Raw genomic sequence first — 20,441 nt, forward strand, 5'->3', positions numbered from 1 at the left:
ATCTAAATCAATGATTTTATACAGATTGTTATATTCCCTACCCTAGTTTTTACATTATTTACTACAATATCTACTATAATACCTTCCAATTTTTTACAATGTGTTACCCCCTGCACGAATCACAATATTATATCTGGTTTCTCCGGAAAGGAGTAAATATATTTTTTAAACTCTTAACCATGCATGATTAAACTATGCACATTCCTTTGTATAATTAATAACACCATTATTATTACCCTAATCATTCTTCTTTCTTTACACACCATTGCCACATGTCCAAATCTTAATATAGAAGCTAATATCGCTGACAGCTACAAAAAGGAAGGCAAAGAACAGCACAAACAGCATAAATGCATTATAAAATGCTTGGTCTGGAAGGACAAGCACTTGTAGTACTGTGTCCAATTCTGGTCACCACAGTACCAAAGAAACACTGTGTCCCTGGAGAGAGTCCAACACAGAACAACGAGAATAATGGCAGGTCTTACAGGAATGAGCTAGGACGATAGGCTGAAGGAACTGCATCTGTTTAGCCTAGATCAGAACAAAGGAGAATTAAATGGGACGTGATTAAAGTCTTTAAAATCTTAAAAAAAGACTTTGCAGAGTTAACCCTAACCAATACTTTTAAGTGCAGCACAGAAACCAGGACTAGAGGACACAGTTGGAAATTAAGTGGAGGTGGACACTTCTTTACATAGAAAGTGGTGAGGATATAAAATAAGCTGCAGCACCAAGTCATGTTTCTGATGCTGAATTATTTGGACTTTAAGACCAACTTGTCAAAGTTTTGAGATCAATCAGTTACTATTAACCAGGCAAGCATAGATGGGCTGAATGGCCTCCTCTCTTTTGTACATTTCTTTATGTTCTTGTGTTTCTGAGACTAGCTCTTTACAAGTATGCTTTGCTGTCTAGTGCTGGAGAAGATTTATGAGCTGCTTGGAGTTGTGGGAGAAATGCAGCCCAGCGACATGCTTAATAACTCTGAGAAACTTTGTCAGGCATACACTGAGTGAACTGAAGAAACAAGCAAGTGGTTGGGGAATTCTGTCTATGGAGAATAGTACAGAGGAGTTTTGCAATCAGGAAGTGCAATTTAGATTAAAACAAGTTCAGATTTCCAATGAAAATGCTAAGGGTATACTTTTATTATTTCCAAAGCAACTAACAGAGACTAGGGGGTGAACTATGCATCGCAATTGCTGCTGCAGAGTCACTTCCAATAGAACCCCAGTTTTATATCTCATTCGAAAGACTGGCTGAGCTGGGATTGAACCCGGAATCTTCTGGAATCAAGACCCTTTCTTTAACCACTGGACGGCCAAGCACATGTTGTCTACATTGTTTACAAAGTGTTCTGTTTCATGATATATATTTTTTACCTGAAGCTGTGGTGGGTTTGTGTGTTATTAACCTACTGGTTTAAACTGCAGGTTGCTAAGCTTTAAAACATTTTAAATATTCTCCTTTTTTACACTTAGAGATGGACAGGTTCTTTCAGACAGTGTATCCTGGGATTCTCATAATCTCAGTTACGTCAATCATTACATTTAGATGACATCTGCAACAAGAAAGCCCAAGCTACCTGTGGTAGCCGGATGTCTGATAGGTTTAACTGCTCTTATGATAAACTTGACCAAATCAATGGATGGAGGTACGTTTGCATGTTTTTAATTGATGATTTCACTTGTATAATATTTAATGTATTTAAATATAGCATTTTATTTGTAAATAGTCTGTATTAGCTTTATAAAGCCCTGCCTAGATTTTCTTTATTTGTTCATTTTTATGCAGCTCCTAAAGGTTCGAAGGAATTTGATTTTGCACTAAAAGCTATTACCCCCAGGTAAGTAACCTTTCTATTGCATTGCTGCTTAAGAGGTTTGCATAACTTGGTAGGTTATCTAATAACCATTTACTTATGTTCTTACAGACAGAGTTGAAAAGACATGTTGTATCTTTGAGTGAGTTTTTTTTTTTTAATCTATTTATTTATTTATTTATTTATACTTCAGAAATGCAAGGAAAAGTTTGGTATTCATGGTAATTATGATAAACATGGAGTTCTGTTAAGATAAAAGAATGTAGGGAACAAAATATTGCCTTTACTGCAGTTTTAGGAGAGAAAATAAATTAAAAGAAAAGAACTTAGAACTTAGTGTTTATTTTGTGTTTGTGATTTGTTTTGTTCAGTTGTTTATTTTGTGCTCTGTGAGCAAGTGGTTTTTGTTTAAATATTTTATTTTTGTGTTCTTTAATAAACTGCGTCACAGCGCGTCTTTTGCAACTGCAGTACCTATGTGTTTTCAGTTCCTCATTCTGGCCTGACATCACCACTTAGCGTCACCCTGTCACAACCCCCTTAATGCACAAAGCTTAGGCTCATCTCATTCAAACTCTACATACGTTTTTACAACATTGTCATAATATTGACAAAGGGTTAAACAAACTAGTGTTCATTTTCATTTGATATTTTTAATTTGTATTTTCTGCTGTTTCAGCCCTGTGTCTGCAGGATGTGGATTTCATGTACACAGAGCTGATTCAGTGCTGGAAGCAGATGTGCCTGACTGAGACTGACACAGAGGATGACAATGTGTATCAGCAGCCCAGTGTCATAGTCCACCTTGACAGGGTACAACTTGATGATTGTGCCTATTTACCAACATTGTATATTGTAGCAAGGCAGGGAGAGGGTTAAAAATCCTTCCTGCCAAAGACATGTACAAAGGTGTTTTAATTGTATTATTTGTTAATTGTTTTGGCAGTTGGCATAATTGTAAATTACAGCCAGCTGCCCACACTTGTTACTGTGGGGCTGCTGAGTAGAAGGAAGCAGGAAGGAGTGGTTTCTGGTTAAAACCACATTAAACCATATGTTTATATATTTCTTAAAGCTTTCAAAAAAAAATTTCACTGACAGGTTTGACTGTGAATCTTCAGCATGTAAACAAAGGAAAAAGGAAGCTGAAAGTCAAAATAATAACTTTTTATGGAGCAGTTACAGCTCTTTAATTTGATCTTAAATGTGGGCAAAGCACCTAATATACATACTATTACTGATATTTATTATTGGAAATTGTTTGATTTGGCATACTTCTCTTGCCACAAATGGTTGGCTTTGGCATTGTATCTTTGGTAGTAAATTGTGTGGTTCTGTTTCCAGATTACTGAAGTGTACACAGAGTGCCTGATCATTGTCCACATCAACAGTTTCCCACAGTATAGTCAGAGGATGCAGTCCGCCTGCTGCTGCTCCATTGTCAAGATATTTATTGCTTTGGCAAGGAAGGGGCTTGTTTTCTGGAGCTTCATAAGCACAGTGGGTGATTGTGACATTGAACACCTCATTCATAGCACTGTTTGGAAAGGACTAAAAAGTTCATTATAAAATGGCTATAACAAGCCGTCTGATTGAAGTTTTGCTTTGTAAGCTGGAACATATGGCTGCAAAATGAATGATAACACATTAGGTCAATATTTGGTCATCAAGTATTCTGGATTCAGTTTAGTTAAGTGTTGTTTAGCAGTTAAGTTTTGTATTTCTGAGCTGACCTTTTTATAACTGGCATTCTCATTAGTACTGGGAAAAGATGGAACCCAAGTTTCCAGTTGTACATTTTGTTTTTTGGCAAACATGTAATGCGTTGGCATGTGGTATGTTTTTCAGTGCGTTAGGGTTGGATTCGTGTCTGTTCTAAGCCAGTGCTTCTTACTGAGGTGAGATCATACTTATTTTTCTACTTTTACAATTTAGAACATTCTGAACCATGCTTGTTGCTCACATTGTTATTGTGGAAACCACGCTGCATGGAACTCAACTGCACCTGCACTTTCATTCATTTTATACAAGATTAAGTGGAATATTACGTTTATTTAAATTTTGAAACTAGACTTTTATCTCAACCTTAAGCTTGTCCCTAGAGAGTGACCCTTACCCCTTCAATGCCTTATTTACTGTCATTAACTAACCAGTTGGGTCTCGTAATGACTTGCAGCTAGTGACAAGCTTTTACCTTGGGGGTGTTAGTTTTTATTTAGTTTTATCAACCTTTAGTATTAAACACATTTAAACATGGAAACTTCAACATATTGGGAATGTTTGTAACCTGTCAAAAAAAGCAGCCATAAGAAGCCCTTCATCACTTACTGCAACATGACTAATTTAACAGTATATGGAAAAGACATTGGATAAGTATTGAGCATGAAATAAATTGGCCTATACTGTAAGACTAACACGCTTTATACAGCAAGTGTTGAGGCAGCTAGCGGTTAGTTTCATTATCTCAAGTGTCAGTATGCTAACCAACACAATATTCAGCCAGCTAAACATTTTTCCTCTTGGTTTTTCACTCTTTAGGAAGAAGAGGGACAAGAGGGGGACCAACCGGTGGAAGGAGGACAGGGAAGTGGAAGGTCCCCTCATACAGGGACTACCTAGGCCTCTTGAGGAGCCTTCTGGACTGTGATAAAATGAAGGTAATGGTGTCTTGTCTCTTTTACTGTATTATTATCTATACCAATTTAGCATAGTAATAAGTGTAAGTGGTTCAGTATGTCTTTTGAGGAGCCACACAGTGTTTGCCTTCTGTTATTCTCAAAAGATGTGAATGTTTCAACTATTGTGCAGGACTCTGGATTCGTAGATGGACCCTATGACGTCTGAAGTTCATCTCTGCACACCTGAACCGTTTGCTTCATGACAAGCTCATCAAATCAATACTGAAGATAAATGAGAAACAGGACTTGTCGGTCCAGAAACAGCTCTCACTAGCAAGCGGTTGGAATTGGGCTGTTGAATTATTCTACATAATTTGTTCTCTGAGTCCAACCAAATGGCATATTATATGGATTGGATAGTATCATATATATTTTTACTCTATCCATATACTTTCCTTTTACTTGATATTCACCCACTATAAAGAAAATGTTTTACTTTATATGTTTTAACTTTTTTTAAAATAACTTTAACCATCAAAAGGGTTAGTAAAACTCAAAACCCACACGGTAAATTTCAACTTTCCACTTAAACTGGTTTAACTGAGGTTTGTTTGTTTGAGACTTTACTGCTAAAATATTTAAAATATATATTTGTAAAATGTGTACCATGTTAGTTTATATATAATTGCAAAGACTACATAGCCTATACATTTTAGACGCACATACAAACACACACACACACTAGGACAATGTGTTGATTTTGACATATGAACCTTGGAACATTGAAATAGGGTTTATTTAAATAGTCTGTATAAATTGTATCAGACCTCAATTTAGTATAAAAATACAACGCTTTTCTGTCACAGTTTTTACTATATATACTATTGATCACTATGCTGAAGAAGACACTAGCCAAAACATTTGTCTTATTTGTTTTACTGTACATATGTCAAAAGAAATACAGACTATAGATTTTACAACTTCTTCTGACCTGGCTGCAGACCTTCAGCCAAGCAAATCCAAAGACTTCACTGCCATTGTCGACCTGGTGGAGTTCTGTAGGTAAAGCTTGTTGTCTTTTTGCAGTATTTTAGTTTTTTTTTTGGCAAGATATACTGCATCTTCTATTTTATGTTTAATAGGGAATACATAGCTTTTTTGCCCTACCATAGAGCCTTAGTTCTTGTACACAGTGCTGCTCACATATTTTGTTAGTGGTCTCAGCGAAGCATATGTGTTGTGTTGGATTTACAATGTGAGGAACTGCTGGGTTTGTTGCTCAACAGCATAATGCTATTGGTGCCTCTCTGACACGTCCCAGAAGAACTTTGTTACTTTCTCTCACGGAGAGTACTATAGTTTGTTCCAAGAGTCAATTCAGAGCTTCTTCAGAACCAGGACACCACTGTGCCACAGTTGATGAAGACCTTAAAATGGTGAGAGCCCTTTTTATGAATGAAGTCTAGGTCGGACTTCTTTTCTTTGGAGTGCTGCCACAAAAACAGCAACACCAATGTAGTAGTGATCCTTTAAAATCAATGACAGTAGAGGTTACTCCATTTCCTGTACCCTTGAACTATAATACAATTTAGTCTGATTTCTAATTTCCACCAATCCAATTAGAAAAGAGTTCCCAAAAACACCCTTAAAGGGAAGAACAATAGTAACTTTTTTTTGTTTCCTGACTTTTGCCTTTTGCATTATCTATTTAAATCTACTGTACACCCAGGAATATGAATTATTTTTGGTCACTATTTGGAAAAGCATAACTAATCGTGCCCTGTAACATTGAATTCTTAAGTGTGCGCAGTGCAGGTGAGCATGGGATCATTTTCCACTTTAGCCCTCCTCTCCAGTCAGTCCCATATATATATATATATATATATATATATATATATATATATATATATATATATATATATATATATATATATATATACACAAAAAAGACATTGCTTGTTTAATTCCCTCACTTATTACTTATTATACTTATCAAATAGATTTTTTTTTTTGACGATTCAAGTGATCATCAGAAAAATAGTTTAAGCTACTAAAGAACAGTGCAACCTGCATTTCTTTTTCCCTGCTCGATGGCTCCAATCTGTTACACTTGCCTTTAGAACTAATGGTAGTTTTGAATCAGTGACTAGTAGTATATGTACTGAACACCACTGCAAATGTTGAGTGGCATGTGTTGAAAGAAACCAAAGAATCAATCTGTCATTAAAACAAACTGCAGTTTAAAATAAGTGGCTTTTTCTATTAGTCAGTGCTGGTGATCTTTCTGGGTCGGTATCTTGTCATCTATTTACAGTATTTCGTTTATTCCTTGCTTCAACAGAAAAAATGTGAAAAAATTGACATTTCAAAATCTAAGCTGAAATATTTTACTACTATTATGGTTTCCTTTTGTGATATAATGTTGTAGTTTTCTTTGATTAATAAATAAAAGATCTAAATTTTATGTTTTTTTTTTTTTTTTTTTTTTAACTGTGACTCAATCTTAAAATCTGCTGCAGTATCGTGCATATTTGTACTGACAAAATTTATAGTGACAAAAATGAAGGAAAACCCATGAAATCTCTTGATGTTTTAATACATGATGTGTTGTGTAAGATATCCAAACTTCAGTCTTTAAACATATTTAATCATTTGTCTTCATAGATATCTTTGAGCATTTTCTACCAATCCAGTTGAACAGATACTATTGTATGGGGTGGTATGTTAAAGTATATTGGTCTTGTCATTATTTTGGTATCTGATATAAATATAAGGTGTAGACTTTACTGTGATACAGTGGCTTGCGAAAGTATTGACCCCCCTTGGCATTTTTCCTATTTTGTTGCCTTACAACCTGGAATTAAAATGGATTTTTTGGGGGTTTGTATCATTTGATTTACACAACATGCCTACCGCTTTGAAGATGCAAAATATTTTTTATTGTGAAACAAACAAGAAATAAGACAAAAAAACAGAAAACTTGAGCGTGCATAAATATTTACCCCCCCAAAGTCAATACTTTGTAGAGCCACCTTTTGCAGCAATTACAGCTGCAAGTCTCTTGGGGTATGTATCTATAGGCTTGGCACATCTAGCCACTGGGATTTTTGCCCATTCTTCAAGGCAAAACTGCTCCAGCTCCTTCAAGTTGGATGGGTTCTGCTGGTGTACAGCAATCTTTAAGTCATACCACAGATTCTCAATTGGATTGAGGTCTGGGCTTTGACTAGGCCATTCCAAGACATTTAAATGTTTCCCCTTAAACCACTTGAATGTTGCTTTAGCAGTATGCTTAGGGTCATTGTCCTGCTGGAAGGTGAACCTCCGTCCCAGTCTCAAATCTCTGGAAGACTGAAACAGGTTTCCCTCAAGAATTTCCCTGTATTTAGCGCCATCCATCATTCCTTCAATTCTGACCAGTTTCCCAGTCCCTGCTGATGAAAAACATCCCCACAGCATGATGCTGCCACCACCATGCTTCACTGTGGGGATGGTGTTCTCGGGGTGATGAGAGGTGTTGGGTTTGAGCCAGACATAGTGTTTCCCTTGATGGCCAAAAAGCTAAATTTTAGTCTCATCTGACCAGAGTATCTTCTTCCATATGTTTGGGGAGTCTCCCACATGCCTTTTGGCGTCCACCAAACGTGTTTGCTTATTTTTTTCTTTAAGCAATGGCTTTTTTCTGGCCACTCTTCCGTAAAGCCCAGCTCTGTGGAGTGTATGGCTTAAAGTGGCCCTATGGACAGATACTCCAATCTCCGCTGTGGAGCTTTGCAGCTCCTTCAAGGTTATCTTTGGTCTCTTTGTTGCCTCTCTGATTAATGCCCTCCTTGCCTTGTCCGTGAGTTTTGGTGGGCGGCCCTCTCTTGCCAGGTCTGTTGTGGTGCCATATTCTTTCCATTTTTTAATAATGGCTTTAATGGTGCTCCGTGGGATGTTCAAAGTTTCGGATATTTTTTTTATAACCCAACCCTGATCTGTACTTCTACACAACTTTGTCCCTGACCTGTTTGGAGAGCTCCTTGGTCTTCATGGTGCCGCTTGCTTGGTGGTGCCCCTTGCTTAGTGGTGTTGCAGACTCTGGGGCCTTTCAGAACAGGTGTATATATACTGAGATCATGTGACAGATCATGTGACACTTAGATTGCACACAAGTGGACTTTATTTAACTAATTATGTGACTTCTGAAGGTAATTGGTTGCACCAGATCTTATTTAGAGGCTTAATAGCAAAGGGGGTGAATACATATGCACGCACCACTTTTCCGTTATTTATTTTTTAGAATATTTTGAAACAAGTTATTTTTTTCATCTCACTTCACCAATTTGGACTATTTTGTGTACGTCCATTACATGAAATCCAAATAAAAATCAATTTTAATTCCAGGTTGTAAGGCAACAAAATAGGAAAAATGCCAAGGGAGGTCAATACTTTCGCAAGCCACTGTATATGTATTTTTTTTTTTATCTCTACAACATACTGTCAGTACCATTCCTTTATCAGTTTTTAAGGTTTCCAAACTTCAACACTCAATCATAAACAATTTTTTAGCTAAACTATTTTAATAGATCACCCACCTTTTTACAGGAAATTATTTGTTTTGAACTAATTTTGGTATATAGCAAATCATAAAGCCTTACAGAACTAGATCTCTATAGTTCTTTGGAGTGGCTTTATATAAGCTAGACATGAGCCTCCTAGGAGCTGTTGGTGCTGTCTTCTGTGTTGTGTGCCATGAAAACGGTACTGCGCATTAGCGCTAGCAGGGCTGCAGGAGCCTGACTCTACTTCTGGGGCTGAGGGTGCCTGTTTTGACAATGCTTTAGGACTTGTATATGAGACGTTGTTTATGAATTATTATTATTATTATTATTATTATTATTATTATTATTATTATTATCAGACACCTCTCATCCAGGGCAACTTACAACGGTTACAAAATATCACATTATAAAATATCACATTACAGATAAGAGCAGTTATATGGTACAGTAAAATCAGTAGAAAATAAGACAAGTATGAGTAAAGTCCATTAAGAGCACACAGTAAGTACATTAAGTGGATGAGAACGACTTCAAATAAGAGCAATTACAAAAAACGTAAATAGGGATACCTATAAGAGCAAAATCAAGTACAAGATACAAGAAGTAGTTATAATTATGAGCAGTAGTAGAATGGTGGCAAGGTATGGCGCAGTTCAATGCTAGCGGATGCAAATACTGGAAAAACTGGGTGCCATATAGTCCAACAGTTTTTTTATTTGGATAGTTTTGCAACGTATTTTTGTACTTTAGGCTACATTAAAGTAAGTATGTTTGTAATTTATTCATTAGTTGATTTAAAAGTTTCATTTAAAGCATGGTTAATATTGAAGTTCATAAATTATTTCTAATTCACGTCAGTTTGGCTTATACTTTAGTGTGTTACTCTATATTAGTATGAGACAGACATTACTAGCACACTTAATGTGCGCCACAAATATATATATATATTTTATTTAACCCAAAATAGGTCAATGTTTCTTAAGTGTGTGAGGAATGGTTTTCTCATACTGATTTAATTTTGTACTTTACACCTTACGCATTTTGTGCGTTTGCTTTTTCTTAGTTAATCTACGTCATTAAAATAAAAATAAAAAAATGTTTACGGTTGTCAGTTTGTTTACTGGGGTACACAGCTCACAATACTGTATTTATTTACTTTTAATTAAAGGCTACTTATTTGATATTTTTGGTAAGAAACGCTGTAACTGTAGATAAAGCATTCTGTATTGGAAGCCACACGGTTATTATTAATGGACCACAGAGTTATCACTGACCTAAACCAACAGGATGTTGTTATGTTGTTTTCTTTCCGATTTAGTTCCTGAGAAGAACAGTCACTGCAGTTATTACTGATGAGGTGTACTTGCCTCTCTGTGTTATTGCTTTCTGTAAAACCTTAATATCCTGTCAATTAAGAAAAGCCTTAATGCAAAGCTTGTTTTAACGTTGTGTTTATTACCCCGGCCAGAGACGCGCGCTTACAACTACATTGTCGTATTTACTACATTTTCTTTAAATTCTCAAATCAGTAATTGATACCCGGGTTGTAAAAACAGACCTGTGCCGACCTCTAATTAAAATCAAGCTGAACTGAGATTAACTGGCAGCACTAATGGAGAGAATATGAAACTCACACCTCCCCCTGGCAGCCTGAAGGAAAAATGGCGCTTACCCTTATGCCTCACTTTTGTTTATCGTTTTGGGGCGGAGATGACGCCTGACGCATATGGGGCTCTTAAAGGAGCAGCTTTGATATAAGTGCTCAGGTAATCCGGGCTATCAGAGATATATCCCATTCGGCAATGGTTACATTTCATACTTGAAAGAGAACAGGAAGTATATTTCACAAGAGACAAATCCTGGAGGTAATATAGTAGAGCCCTCACATCAAAAAGAAACAACTATTGCCTACCATGTGCTTGCTAGCTCAGACTGTTCCCATTTTAAGGTTTCTTCCCACCTAGTCCCATTTCCAGGAGAGCCTTTATGAAGATGAGCTTGACCCTCGAGGCCTTCCTCACCCTGCGATCACACTTCACCTGCTCTCACTTCCTCATGTGCGTCAGTCATTGGATTATTAGCATCAGGGACCGGTAGCTCTCCAGCTTCATGATTGGAGAACAGTGGGAACGAACACTCTGCATGTAACTGTAGTGGGAATGAAGATGCACAACAACTGTTAAATTATAAAAATCATATGATCTGGTGGTCTTAAAAACTCTAATTTTATTTGTTTGTTTTATATTAATTATTGTGAAGGTTTGGATTAAGTTACAGCCTGATCCATACATCTAAAGGCCATCCAATGACTTTCAAAAAAAAAAAGGACAGTGTGAAGGGTTAAAAAAAAATCCCAAGGTTGAATATGATGAGTCTATCTCTCTGGCTTTAGTCAGTTTACCCCTTCACATTCCAAGATCCGAAGGGCAGGTTTGCGCAAAGATCACATTCCCCCTGCCAGTAAGTGCAATTCCATTCCATCCCAACAAGATGGACAAGATGAGTTCAACTCCACCCCGCTGCAGGTAGCACTCCCACTTCACCACTAACGCCACAAGCCATTATACCAGGTTTCACTGACTGGGAGAGCAACACATATTTGAGCACTTAACATTCCGTAAGTGAAAATCCAGTGTCTGTGTGTGTGTGTGTGTGTGTGTGTGTGTGTGTGTGTGTGTGTGTGTGTGTGTTTAATAAGCCTATGCAAAAGCCACTGGTGAGGAATTAAGCATGCATTATGGGTAATTTAGTTCCATCACTATGTATTAATATGGGTGCGTGTGACTAAATCAGCATGTGAAGAAATCATCTCAGTTCACAATGGGTTAGCAGACGTCAGCAACTTCAATAGAGACTTTTTGGTTCAAGTGTAGCTGAGGCATGTACATTTGTTGGACAGTCAAATGCCACTATATCCAAGGTTTTTTTTAATGAATGGCAAGCAACAGGATAAACCTATTTCAGAAAAAAAGCACTATTCCAGTGTGACGGCACTCATCCTTATTGCATTAGTTTCAGCAGCAATAAAGAGCCATTACCTGTAAGCACTGGACAGCTTAATGCACCTGTGGACTGATAGGTTTTAGCCTCAACTGTATTATTAAAGATATTTTAGAGGTGATGGACTTGTAATCATGAAAATCTGTCAATGATGTCTGTACTCTTCGTCAAGGAAGAGGGTAGATAGTGGTTCTGTTATGAACCGGATGTTTGTTGTAAAGTAGAATGGACTTGTGACCAAGGGAGTGTTGGGAAGACACAGGATAACCAGGATGTTACATTGATCAATGATGTTTATTTTCAGTGCAGCAAAATTCAGAAAACTGGACAGTTTAAACAGTTCAGTTATCGTAGACACAAAATTCAAAACAAAAATAATTAAAAAAACAAAAAGAAACTTTCAAAAAGTTGAAAAAAGGTTATTTACAAAACCACACTTAGCAGTGTCTAGCTCAGTAAACTATACAGTCTTTAACTGAAGCTTCACAAATGCTAAAGCAGCAAATATGTAAAAATAATTAATAAACTGCTCCCATAACAGTTCTTTGGTCAATTCCTGCAATAATCATCCAGCTAGTTTCAACTCTCCCCCCATACTGAACTTGGGATGACTTTATAAAGCCTTCACTTCACTAGACGCCACCTTTCAGGAGATACTATTATAATCCTTCATAGGTAACAAACAAGTCATCACAATATACAAAACACTTTACAAGGCCACAAACATTTAGTTTTCCTACTTAAAATATAGCGCTTACACACAATCAATATTTTGCATTGCATTGTCATGTTTAGCAAAGTAGTGAAAACTAACCTTTTAATGTATCAAACTCCAATGAAAAAAACCTCCCCATAGACTAACATTAGGCGCGCTCCTGTATAAAAAAGCTGAGTGCGCGTGGCGCGCGTCCCTTAACGTTAATACAGCGCGTTCTTGGATACCATCATGATGGCATTTTTGCCGCCGTGAAAGCTTTCAGTTTATAAGTATACATGCAGTTAAATAAGAACAGAACTAAAAAAAAAAAAAAAATACCATTTCTCCTTAAAAAACAGATGCAACTGACTACATGAAAATAGATGTGTGCACCCATCGCTTTTCATAGCAGAAAGCAGATCGCTAACAAACTACTAGTAACACAACATTTGCGTCATGTTTTTCTTTCTTTCCTGATGACCCAGCAGAAAGGAAGCTCCGCGGGACTGTGAATACCAAAACTTTTTTTGTTCTTTTCATTATCATAATTATGTAGACAGTATTAATGTTTTTAACAATAAAAAAACAAACTATGGGCTATGTAAACATTCTAGTTGATGTAACGCTCCCTTATGCAGTTTGGAGTGTGCAACGTTCCTGTAACACTTCAGAAAGTGCAAATTGTGATATGATGTGTAGCCGACTAGATCACGCAGAAGGTCTGTCAGATGATTTAGAAACAATATAACAATAATGTAATTTGCACTGTTTGTTATCTACTAATAGAACATCTCTTGTTTTTTTTTTGGTACTAATATTACATTATAGCTGTGTTTCATGTTGTCAAGTAGAATTTATTTTTAAATTTCATGTTTTCAACTAGAATTTATTTTTGAAGTTTCATGTTGTCAAGTAGAATTTATTTTATAAATTAATCTAAATCATCACACTGTGTTTGCCAACATTTTAGTACATCTTATCCTGTGTACAGGTGCCATCCTCTGGATAGGACACCACACCAATGTGCAGAAATCAACACAAAACAAAAATAGCACACATACCTGGCTCATCCTATTAACCTCACTCTTGTCAACTTGACACTAGTTTCTCAGAAGAAAGTATTTCTGAAATTACAAATAGAAAAGCACATTTGTTTCGCTGTCCTCTTGCCCAAACTGCTGCAGACATCTCTTATAAATAAGAGACACCTTACACACAATGTATTAACTTATAAAATAATACTTCTCTTGTTTTCTTTTTCCATGTTCCAGTGAAGAACTCAAGCTGGGATTTGAAGAGAGTCCAGCCTATCAAAGCATCATAGTCATGGCCCGGGGGAGAAGGGGCACAACGTCCGTGCATGGGAGAGTCCTCAGGGGCTATCCAGTTGGAATGCCTCATCGACCAGCCCACTGACCCCACCATCCTGGTAGAGTCAGGGTGGGCTGGGAGCCCTGGGTGTGAGCCAGTGAACAGATCTCTTCTCATTAGCTCGACAATGGGAAGCTCCAAGTCCTTTTTCTAAGAAATCCAATTACAGTAGCATTTACATACACTTGTAAATATTTTACAAAATATGACTTTTATAAGGCACTAGTGGTGCTGTAATAAAGTGTTACAGCCCAAGTGAGAATCAAGGGAAAATGTGAATCTGCTAGTTTCATGTTAAAGCAAATAGCATCTCAGTCTAATGTCAAATCATAAGGGCAAAGCAGCAAAACAAGGAGTTTCTGGAGAGGATAAAAAAACACTAATTTACTAATTTCAACAGAGCCTGCAGACTTTTTTTTTTTAAATACATTTTCTCAACTCCAGCTATTGAAGAAAACATCAAATATCCTTATTGCCTGATATTTGAATGTATATGCCGTTTGTTTTCATGCATTATACATGTACGTTTTTCTTTTAGTAATTAGCCTTTGCATTTGGAACACTGTGGTTACAAGCCACAGAAGGTTGTATGCAGGTCATTAAAATGGGATGACTGAAAAATATTCTACTAATGAAACCGTCACAAGGCACATTATTAAAACAGAAGTTGCCAAAGTCCACTTTGATATTTGTTTTTTGCCAACACATAACATAATAAATACAGACGTTTTAATCATGGTGTTTCCTCTAACCACTATCTGGAATTTAACTGTATGAAATACACTTAAAAAGTTGTCTGGCCAGAATTCTCACCCAAGTGTGTTTTCTCCTTTTCATGATCTGTATTGGTCAGTACAGTGCTTCATCTCCCGCACTTACACACCATAAATTAAAGGGAAGGATGTAAAGAAACTAGAATGCTGTCTCAGGCTGTGGTCATTTTTATGTAGTGCTTGTGGATGTAAACATCAAACGAACTACTGGCAACAAACACATTATTTCAGTCCAGTTTCCTGGTGTTTGATTCATGTTAAGTTCGGTAAGATTCTGTCAAGTGCACTTTTCATCCACAAGTAAAATGCTTAAAATCATGTATCCCTCCCCCCTCCCCCTTCTTAGCTGACACAGCAGATCTGCAGGTTGTTTTAGGTGTTGTATAAGTAGAAAACAAACAGTGCAAATTATATTGTTATATTGTTTCTAAATCATCTGACAGACCTTCTTCTGGGTGATCTAGTCGGCTACATATCATATTTGCAGCATCATAAGGTATCAAAATATATCACCTCCCCACAGTTCCTCTGTTTAAAACTGTGATTGTGTAATAAGTGGACAAAATACAGATGGGTTTCACTTCTAGCTGGTGTATCATCTTTGGTCTACAGTTTGGAGGGCAATTAACAGTGATCACCATCAGCAATATATTACTGATCTTAATAACTGAGCTTTAAAGCACTGCTAATGTATTTTGTTCTCTTTTTAGCTATAGTAACTACAAGGGATGTAAGATATGCATTGTGTTGGTCCCATAAGGTACAGATGCATACAGTACAAGTCTATCAATACTAGATTTCTTTGCCATTGCCTGTAGATAGCACATACAGTAGTATTCACAATATGTTTTGATTTGGCTGCAAAAAGTAAATAAATAAAACACAAATGTTAGTTGTATTGGATTCCATTACATATTGCACTAACGGGTTGTTTAGGAGCCACTAGCTTCCTTTTTTAATTTTACACGCGGTTTTATTGTTTAGTTTGTGAAAGCCCGTGGTACTGCAGCTTTAAGGTTACTGAGCAGGACAGTATCCGTAGCACTCGCCGGATGCAGGACTTGGTTTACAGTCTTGCTGAGTTTCCAGCGTTTTCTCTCCTAGAGGACGGAACAACTTTGGAAAGTTCGTTTCAGAGACCACACCTCCCACTCTATTGGACAATCGCTTTGACCACCTCTCTGCACAGCTCCAGAAAAATCGAACTGCTGGAGCGTGAACTTTTAAAGAGCATTATTTCACGCTATTGTATTATTTGCCGTTATAGTTATGTATTATTCTTAACGTTGTTAACAACACATTAACGTCTACAGTTGAACTTGGGCACTGTTTAACACTTTACACATTCTGAGTGTACAAACTGTACAGGAGGGGTGGGTCATGTTTAATGTAGCTAACATTTGCAGAAAACGTTGTTACCAATTAACAAGAAAATTAGAACATTTTAAATGTTTTATGTCGGTATTGTTCAAGTTGTTTCAGCATAGTCAGATTATTCTGAGCACGTTGTAAATTTGTGGCCATGGGTTTGGATTCATTGGTTTAGTTGTCTTGAATAAACAATAAAATTAGTGGAACAAAATAACTGAAACGCTTTAGGTATATTGTTATAAAGTTAACTGCATGAAAAAAAGAAGTGTTCACTTGTAAGAGTGTTTCCATTTCTCTTTGACAGTCGGTTCATTAGTTGCCTACACAATAATAAAACTAAATACTAAAATGAACACACACTTCGTGGAGCAGATTTGTTGTTATTAACTTAGTTTGAGTCTAAATCATGACCACAACAAAAAATATATACTGTCACCATGCCTGTTAAGCTTTCAATCCTCAAAATATGAGTCATTTTTAATTTCAGGGTAATTTGTTATTTGAACCCCCCCCCCGGGTGGGGATGTGTTAATGTTTAATAAATCTTATGAGAATGTGTTTGTAGAGCCAGGGCTCAGGAATAATGGGCAGAATGTAACTGTACGGTGTTGGATTTACAGATCCATAATTAATGTATTAAATTATTTAACGTAATGCTCTATTAATACAAACAGAAACGGTGGTTAATATGTTGAAAATAAACATCAAGGGGTTCTGTTTATTTAAGAAACACGTTAGAGCAGGAGTAACTAAAGAATCGGTGGACTAACTTAATATGTCATTCACAATCTTCTTGGGTGCAGAAGATATTAAACCCTACCTGCAGACTTTCTGGAGGCATTTGATTGGTTGTAAGTAGTACTATCCTGCAGCACTGTCCTAGTTTGTTGCAATTAACCACTATTGTAACTTCGGGCCATATCACTAATACAGTGCACACGCTTTGATATCAACGTTTGGTCCACAGCGTTATTAAAAATTCCACGAGTCTACTAATTACGTTCCATTACAGGTGTTTCCAGTAAGAATAGACGTTCAGAGGCGCGCGCACACACACACACACACACACACACACACACACACACACACATATATATATATATATATATATATATATATATATATATATATATATATATATGCTTGGTCATGTCAGTATGTATACGCTCTGGTCATGTCAATGATGCATACCAAACGTTGTATTTTATGATCAAATGTCATTGTCAAATAAAAATGAACCATGTTGTTACATGTATTGTAACCTCCAGCTGAAGCTCTCAACTCTGTGTACTTTTCCCACTTCATATCCACCACTCACTTATTTTATCCATGTGACTGTTTACAAACCAGTCTATCAAATGGCATTTTTAGTGTTTAATTAATATGAATAAACAAGAAGGATTTATAGAACGGTGAGGATTCTCATCTGTTTGTCACACATGTGTATTGGGCTTACAATCTGTGGCATGGAGGGAGTTGAGATTTTAACTAGTTTTACAATTGTTTTATCCTGTTTTTAAAATGTATTTTAAACATCCACACTGCGGGTTACTGTAAACGTTTCCTTTAAATAATGATGAATCGATGTGTTTTTCTAAGGAATGAGGAATTCCAAACTTGCACAAAGCGTCATTGGTATTTACGTAGAACTTCTTGTATCGTTGAACACCAGAGGGCGCAAGAGACCAGGTATAGCAAGCTTTTCTATCAAACTTGAACTTGTCATTTCCCTGTTTCCAGTTTAAAAAAAAAAAAAAAATAATAATAATAATAATAATAATAATAATACGAAAAGCACAGACAACGTTGTGTAGAAATGCAGTAGAATTGTGTATAAAGGAAGTTTTGTTTCAGCAACAGACCATCAGAAATCAGCCAGACCGCAACATTCCAGAACGCTGATATATAGCCAGTAAATGATCTAGTGTGGTTCCAGCAGTTCCAGTAATTTACTTTGATGAATAACAGTAAATAATGATGGCAATATCATGTATGTCAGATGTACTCGGGGATGGAGATAATTTCTTTAGAACTGTCTTATTTGACATGTTTACTTTACAGCGGTCACTGGGGAATAGCTATCCTTTACATATAAACATTAGCACATCTTGTCAAAATCATATACTGTGATCAACGAGCTTGCAGTATTACACACACACACACACACACAAAACTACCTGAAAGCTCCAGTGTCTTTACGTTATTAGTTTGGCGTGAATTTTCCAAACAACATACAATATAAACATTATTTAAAGTATCTGTGTGCACATTAAGCAGGTTTATTTTATTTTATTTGTTTTATGTATAGTGTAATAAAACAAAAAAAACAAACCAAACAAAAAAACACCTTCACATAAATACCCGCACGACAAGCTTGTGCCAGATACGTTAAGTGTTAACCTGCAAGCAATGGAAAATAACACTTTGAAGTAGTAACATTATGCTCTGACATTTCCTAAAACTTTACCAACTCAGATCGTGTACCGTGAATTCATAATGGGGTTAATTTAAAAAGGCAAAAACAAACAAACAAAAAAAAAAACGAACAGTCATCTCCAGGAGAAACAAGATATCCGATTTCAAAGGAAGGCTCGAATTGACCGAGTTCACAACACTCGTTGTTTAGCTGCAGGACAGGAGGCGGAGTATAAGCCCACCCCCTATATCATCAAATAAGAACTGGTCACTAGCGGTTTGCACAGAGAGGGGGGAGGATCCTGACGTCAGCACAGAAGATAAATAAACAGTGTGCGCGCTGGAAAGCTCCAGAGAACACGAGTAGTGCTGCGTAACTGCTGCTCAATTGAAAACACAAACCGAAGCACCTGTAGTTCTTTGGATTACCATTTAAGAAACCAGAAAGGAAATTCATCTTTCCAGAACTTCCAATTGCAGATATCTAAGGAAAAAAGTATCTTGAACTGGAAAAGGGTCGTTTCTTGTGAAAGGAAGTAAATCACGGCGTTTGAAAAAATAAAATAAAATAAATACCTGCAGCAAGCGCGAACCAGGTAGCTTTAAAAAAAACAAAAAAACAAGAACCATTTACGTCTCTCTTGAAAGAACAGAACACAATTAAGTTAATGAGTGTGCTACACAGTCTGGATTCTCAGTGCGCCTCACCACCATGCAATATGAACTGGTCAATGGAGCCAACCAATTTCTACGACAGTAAACTGAGCACTATCCAGGGTTCCTGTAAGCCCAGCCATGCCGGCATGTGCGAGGAAAGCAATCTGGCAGAGTTGAGCACCGCTCCAGCCATCTATGACGACGAGAGCGCAATCGACTTCAGCTCTTACATCGACTCTATGGCGTCAGTGCCAAACCTGGAGCTGTGCAACGACGAACTCTTCGCAGACCTTTTTAACAGCAGCGTCAAGCAGGAGAAAGTGGACTTCAACTACATGACCAGCACAGCGTCAGGCGCCTTTGCTGTCAGAGACAAGCTGAATCAAAGCGTGAAAGGTGGGTTCAACGCGCCAATTAAGCAGGAGTCTGACTGGAGTGATAGCGACATGTCTTCTTCATCTCTGCCCTCGCAGATTGAAAACTGCGCACAAACCATCATGAGCCTGCAGACCGGACAGCCCACCCCACCGACTACACCAGAGCCGTCTGCATCACACACCACCTCCAGAAAGGTAGGCAAAGGAAAGGGGAAAAAGAACCTTGATAGGTACAGCCCAGAGTATCGACAGAGACGGGAGAGGAATAACATCGCCGTTAGAAAAAGCAGAGACAAGGCAAAACACCGCAACTTGGAAATGCAGCATAAGATGATAGAGCTGGGCGCTGAGAACGAACGATTGCATAAAACCATCGATCAGTTAAGCAGAGAACTGACCAGTCTCCGAAATTTCTTCAAGCAGCTGCCCAGTTCTTCTTTTTTGGGCTCCACGAGTATCGAATGTCGGTAACCTGCCAGCGGAAATGCTAAGAGACTTGTTTTAGACACGATACCTCAAGGAGACACAAATATCAAATCAGAACTTTTACAAAACGCCGGTAACATAAAGTACTGTAAAACAGTTACACCAAATAAACTAAGTGGCATTGAAAAGGGGTACAAAAGTATGCATATTTCTATATGAATTATACTGAAGAAATTGGATACCCCGACAGAAGCCAAAAACAGAAACGTTGCGTCTTTCTTAAATTATTTATACTTTTATATATATATATATATATATATATATATAAACAAAAAATGTACATAATGAAGTTGTGGAACACCTTTAA

The 20,441-nt window shown here is 37.1% G+C and overlaps 1 protein-coding gene and 1 long non-coding RNA gene across 6 annotated transcripts; both read left to right on the forward strand.

Moving 5' to 3' along the window:
* The first annotated feature begins 646 nt into the window (after positions 1-646).
* Positions 647-15,395, forward strand: LOC121313465. 5 transcript variants are annotated; one of them, XR_005949988.1, is made up of 7 exons: positions 647-1,657; positions 1,798-1,849; positions 1,937-1,967; positions 2,505-2,638; positions 3,674-3,723; positions 4,364-4,482; positions 4,634-6,850. It is a non-coding gene; the product is annotated as an uncharacterized LOC121313465 (long non-coding RNA). The 5 variants fall into 5 exon arrangements; XR_005949990.1 differs by lacking the exon at positions 1,937-1,967 and having other exon boundaries at positions 649-1,396; positions 1,485-1,657; XR_005949991.1 differs by lacking the exons at positions 1,937-1,967; positions 4,634-6,850 and adding an exon at positions 13,956-15,395.
* A 3,563-nt stretch (positions 15,396-18,958) lies between these two features.
* Positions 18,959-20,395, forward strand: LOC121313473 (CCAAT/enhancer-binding protein delta-like). The gene has a single exon (XM_041246077.1). The coding sequence runs from the start codon at positions 19,283-19,285 to the stop codon at positions 20,117-20,119; it is 837 nt and encodes a 278-aa protein (XP_041102011.1). The 5' UTR covers positions 18,959-19,282; the 3' UTR covers positions 20,120-20,395.
* Positions 20,396-20,441: the final 46 nt, after the last annotated feature.

This window comes from Polyodon spathula, chromosome 3 (assembly GCF_017654505.1).
Source record: "Polyodon spathula isolate WHYD16114869_AA chromosome 3, ASM1765450v1, whole genome shotgun sequence".
In the NCBI taxonomy this organism is placed as follows: domain Eukaryota; kingdom Metazoa; phylum Chordata; class Actinopteri; order Acipenseriformes; family Polyodontidae; genus Polyodon; species Polyodon spathula.

Excerpts from the sequence above, each read along its gene's own strand:
- LOC121313473 (XM_041246077.1), top strand. The coding sequence starts at position 19,283 with ATGAGTGTGCTACACAGTCTGGATTCTCAGTGCGCCTCACCACCATGC.